Raw genomic sequence first — 5,000 nt, 5'->3', positions numbered from 1 at the left:
ACGGCAAACTGGTTCGTGGACGCTGAGGTCCCGCTGAGCAATGGCTACACTTGGTACGACCATGGCCTGCCCTTGTGGCCGCTGCTGGACCAAGCTCTGACGCAGAAGGAGACCGTCCTGGCCAAGAAGAAGAAACTCAACTGGCCCAATTATGCCATCGCGACGCCATTGTACGTCGCGCCCCTGGAAGCCTCCAACAGCCGCGATCTCGCCATCTCCGTCAGGAAGCTCTTCGCTGGAGACACCGCCAGGCCCCAGCAGCAGAGCCAGAATACCTTCGCCAACAGCAACAAATTCCAGTCCACTGTTCTGGATTTCATCAAAGACCATTTCCAAGACCAGTTCGGTTACACGCGTTCGGATATCGGTCAGACTTTCGGCGAGACCGAACGATGGATCCAGCCGCTCGTGAAGCAAAGTCTGCGTCCCATGCTGGAGTCTTTCATGAAGAGGCAGAAGACTCGAGCGCCAAAGAGCAGCGATATAGCGACATGTCCCGATGAAGTGTATTTGTTCTTCCTTCAGAAGCCGTGCCCGACGGCCTCGACCTGTCAGGTCATCCTCGATATCCAGCAAGAACTGAGAGTCACCAACTGCGTCAACACCGACGTTGTGGTCGGTTACACCACAGCGAGATCTGCGTCCCATGGCTAGGAGGAGTTGTGGCCGCGACAGAAATGCACTTGCTAGAACAGTCTTTGGGTAATCTTAATTTCACATACGTAACAGCACGTTTTCTCATTTAAGTATGTTGTGTTTATCGGTGCATTGGCCTATGTATTTATCTCAGTGGTTACCAAACTGTCGCGGCGCCGTGGACTGCAAGACATAGGGGTTGGCATTTGAATTTACTATAAATGTTATGGTGAATTTATCTCCCCTTTGTGTATATATCCTTTGTTTATTTTGTTTCGAGATGCAGTAATTTGTGATACAGGTAAAAGTGCACTGTGAATTAGGTTCAAGAACGGCTGTTCGAGTGCCATCATTGAAACAGGGGAACCCTCGGTCTGTCTATACAAATATCAACTGACACGCCCAATCTCGAACATTTGCGGATGCAGAAAAAATGGATACACAAGACCATACACATCAAAAACACACGCTAAGGTATGCACACAGACAATCAGTCTCACACATATACATAAATATATATATATCAGTTCCTATCCGTCGTATACCATATTATAAAAGATACGAAGGTATCATACACTATTTAAATGACCAGCTTTAGATTGCATTGCATTTACACATCTATGAATAAATACACTAGAACATCCCACCACACAAATTGCCACACGTATGCAGCCAAAACCGGGTTGCCAGATGAATAAGCGTTTTACTCCTTCACAGTATCGAGGGGCAGTTGCTGGAAACATCCAATATGTTTCGTGGCGGCTCCTGAAAGTTAGGCGAAGAATGGTATGTCTTAATTAGTAGTTTCAGATATGTATTCATAATTATTCATGCATAATAAAAGAGGTAGAGGATACATAAAATGTAATGAAAAGAAAGTGGACAATTATTAGCTAACCATCAGACTATCAAAAAAAAATCTAATTGAATAATATTGGATCACACCTTAAATCCTCTTACTTCAGAAAGTATTGTTTCTATACTTAATCTTTAAACTTAATATACCATGCGATTCCTTATCACGGAAGCATACACAGGTGCTTCGTGAATAATTTCCCCGTGCAAATAAAGTAATATCTAATAAAGGTATATTCCCACACTTAGTGGTATTATTAATCAAATTATCTACCATTTTCAGCACTTTTTACTCTAAACTTAGGATACATTTTAATGATCTGAAACATTAAAAGCTTAAATCAGGTCGTGTCGTTTCAGTCTTCTTGCCAAAATAGTGTTGTTTCTTAAAGACTTTCGTATTAAATTAACTAAAGAAGACAAGATTAATCTACAAAATGGCTGAGCATCCTCACCTTGTCCTTGACAATTTGACCTTTGTCTGCAGTCCTCTGAAGGAACTCTAGGATATTTTCGAGGCTCTCTTGGTCGGGCAGGTCATCCTCCACACCTTCAGCTTCACCCTCCTCCTCCTCCGACACATAGGCATCTGAGGGCGTGACCTTGTTGTCGCGACCGCACCCCCAGCAGGCATTCCAAGCGCTCTCCATCAGCCTGTAAGCGTTTTTGTACTTTATTTTAACACAGAAAAGGTCTTTTGTAACACGCAAACATCTAGTTCATTCTGTTTTTTGTTTTTTTTTTTCGAGAATATTAGGTGAAGCTCAACGCAAGAACACTCCTTCTAGACATCTTTCTAATCGCAACACTCACCCAAGAATAATAAATAAAAAACACAGCATCAATACCACAGGTAAGCACAACCAAAGTCAATTCTCAAATAACTCGAACGAATTACCATCGTCGAGTCGTGCGAATCTCACCGAAAGAGCTGCGTCCGAATGGCTCGATTGAGGAGTCCGTAGAGGAAAGGGTTGATGAGGAGGGACCCATAGAGGAACCATTCTGTGAGATGAGCCAAAGTCTCCAGTACCTGCGCCTTTTCCTCGCCCACCTGGAGAGAGAGTTAGAGGAGGGAACGGTGAGGAAAATGGGAGAAGGGAAAAATAGGAAATGTGAGGAGAAATAACAAAGCGACGAGAGATTGATCAGAAGAAAAATGAAATAAAACATATGAAGTGTATGAGAAAAGAATAACAATAGAAGAAAAAGAAAGAAAATAAGATAAACTGGGGAACAAGAAAACAGAGGGAAAGGGAGAAATGGAATAAGACAGACATGAAAATTGGCAGAATAAAGAGAAAGATCAATTGTGTTTGAAAGATTAGCCCTTAGGAGCACGACCCTGGGGGATGTACAACAAAATGCGACATACGGAACAATAAGTAAGTGACAGGCGTAGGCAGACTTATATAAATGAATACTTGAACTTACATATACTGCACACACACACACACACGCAGCACGAACAGACATCACGAAGCACTGACCAGACGAATAATATTCACCAAGCACGTCCACTCACGCAGGCGCTGAATACCAACGCAAACCACACACCTGAGAGCTAATCCTACAGGGAAGACTAGCGTTGTGAAGGGTGTAGTTCAGTGTCTGTTCCAGCTGCTTGAGTGTCACCTCGACGCTCCTCCGCTCCTCGAGTGCGACCTTCAGCAACTTCAACCCTTCCTCCATGGCTTCGCTGCGACCAGGTGAAGGCTTATTTTTTTTACATTATCGTTTCTTATCGTTTTATTATTGTGCTGCAAACGTGGATATTTATGACAGTATTCAGGTTCTCCAAAACGTTGAAGTTGGTCCCATATTGTCAATTTTTCCTGTATCTGACATCAATAAATAACCAGTTTCATGCAGTATACAGCCGTCACCTTAAAATACACTCTGTAAGGTTAACAGGTTCGACACACTACCCGACTCACACATTTTATTTTCCAAATGTATCCTACTTTACACATATATAAGTGCAAACAATGTGCCTGTGATGGGAAATATAAAAGGGAAAAAGGGAAGGAAAGGGAAGAAAAAAAAACTATTGCGAAGCGAGGGTATGGGTGACAAAGTATGGAGACAAAGACGTCCGAAACATGGCTGCTTTACCTAACACAGCTGCTTACACATTCAAAAACACGCCTAAAACACACACATATACGCATGAAAGTCTTCTTAGCATCTTTGCTTTGCACTGTTATTTCGGACACACATCGACATCCTACTCAAATAAACACATAAAAAGGTTTGTTCGCAGTCATCGAATATCTTATAGTTTTACATTTCCAGGTCTAACCGAAACGTGGCTTCTCACCTGTATGCGTCGGGAGCCAGGTGCGCCAGAGCGACGTACGTGTTGAAGACGTAATAAGGGCCGCAGAGGATCCAGAACGTCCCCACCACCAGGAAAAGAGTCCGGGCAGCTTTCTTGGCCTTGCCTTGGCCAGAACCTCCGCGGGGACCGGAGTTACTCGCCTGGAGAGGAGAGGAAGGATTTGCCAGAGTATACTTAAAACCAGTTGCATTTAACTAATAGGGAAAATGTTCTTTAGAGAAGAGAGAGAGGTTTAGGAGTTATTTTTCCTGTGTGTGTGTTTTAGCTGAATTCGTTCAATCCCGAATCGTTCTCTGCGAAACAGAGAACGATTCGGGATTGAACATCTCCATCCACAAGTAGATGTTTTTGAGGCAGAATGAAAAGGCCGAGTTAAAGCGCATCCCATCACTGACCATTTTCCCGAGCTTCGCCTTGGGGTAGGATTCCGCGAAGGAGGCCGAGGCGGTGAGCATGAGCGTGGCGGAGGTGGAGGGCGAGGTGGGCGTAGGCGTGCGGGCCACCCACGTCACGCTGTCCAGGAGCCCGTCTACCGGCGTTAAAACGGACGCCGGTTTCTTAGCCTCGTGGCCCAGAAACGGCGACACCAGCCCGAAGACGCCTCCCCTGGCCTGCTCCGTCGCACGGTCGCTTGCGTTCGTTTTCCCCACGGCGTCCTTGCCCAAGGGAAGGGCGGTTCCCTGGACTGCCGGGAGGAGGGAGAAGATGCTCTTGGCGACGAGAGGCTCTTCCTTGTTCGTCACTCTCTCGCTGATGGTTCGTACTTGAGTTGTCACGGGAACCACGCGCCGCACCGCACGCCGGGCGACCCTGCAAAGTCATGCGAGTGGCATCGCCCATCCAAGTGTTATGCAAGTTGAAACCGCTTTTCTTAAAGAGTAGACTTGTTAATGATGTAACGGTCTGTGATTCCGAGGACACAGTAGAACCTCGCAAGTTTGGAACAGTATATCAACGTAACCAAATACAGAAAAGGAAAATCATAAGTACCTGAAAATAGACGCGTACATGGAGAGCATAGTGAGGGCAGGGATTAGGAATTCCAGGAGTGCCACAGTCAGGACGTAACCCGTGTTGGACGAGGACACACCCAGGCCCCACGCGCAGCACACGGTTCCCCCGCGCCATGGCTCTTTTTGTGGAGGAAAAAAAGCGAAAGGGCTGTTCA

General features: G+C 45.6%; 2 protein-coding genes across 2 annotated transcripts in view; one reads left to right on the top strand and one right to left on the bottom strand.

The window, feature by feature from the left end:
- The window catches only part of LOC113825042 (uncharacterized), a 6,226-nt gene extending 4,493 nt beyond the window's left edge, over nucleotides 1-1,733 (top strand). Inside the window, exon 4 of the mRNA XM_070135875.1 lies at nucleotides 1-1,733. This exon is cut by the window's left edge and continues 93 nt beyond it. Coding sequence (XP_069991976.1) covers nucleotides 1-654 — 654 coding nt within the window. The 3' untranslated portion in view covers nucleotides 655-1,733.
- Nucleotides 1,734-1,830: 97 nt separating this feature from the next.
- Nucleotides 1,831-5,000, bottom strand: part of LOC113825041 (uncharacterized) — a 6,123-nt gene continuing 2,953 nt past the window's right edge. The window contains exons 3-8 of the mRNA XM_070135874.1: nucleotides 4,823-4,964; nucleotides 4,228-4,642; nucleotides 3,812-3,972; nucleotides 3,049-3,190; nucleotides 2,415-2,545; nucleotides 1,831-2,145 (exon numbers count right to left, since the gene is read on the bottom strand). Of these exons, the coding sequence (XP_069991975.1) occupies nucleotides 1,917-2,145; nucleotides 2,415-2,545; nucleotides 3,049-3,190; nucleotides 3,812-3,972; nucleotides 4,228-4,642; nucleotides 4,823-4,964 (1,220 nt within the window). The 3' untranslated portion in view covers nucleotides 1,831-1,916. The remainder of the gene's footprint in view (nucleotides 2,146-2,414; nucleotides 2,546-3,048; nucleotides 3,191-3,811; nucleotides 3,973-4,227; nucleotides 4,643-4,822; nucleotides 4,965-5,000) is intronic.

The sequence above is a fragment of the Penaeus vannamei genome, chromosome 21 (assembly GCF_042767895.1).
Source record: "Penaeus vannamei isolate JL-2024 chromosome 21, ASM4276789v1, whole genome shotgun sequence".
In the NCBI taxonomy this organism is placed as follows: Eukaryota; Metazoa; Arthropoda; class Malacostraca; order Decapoda; family Penaeidae; genus Penaeus; species Penaeus vannamei.
Note: the sequence above shows the minus strand (reverse complement) of the source record. Positions and strands in the feature narration are given on the sequence as shown.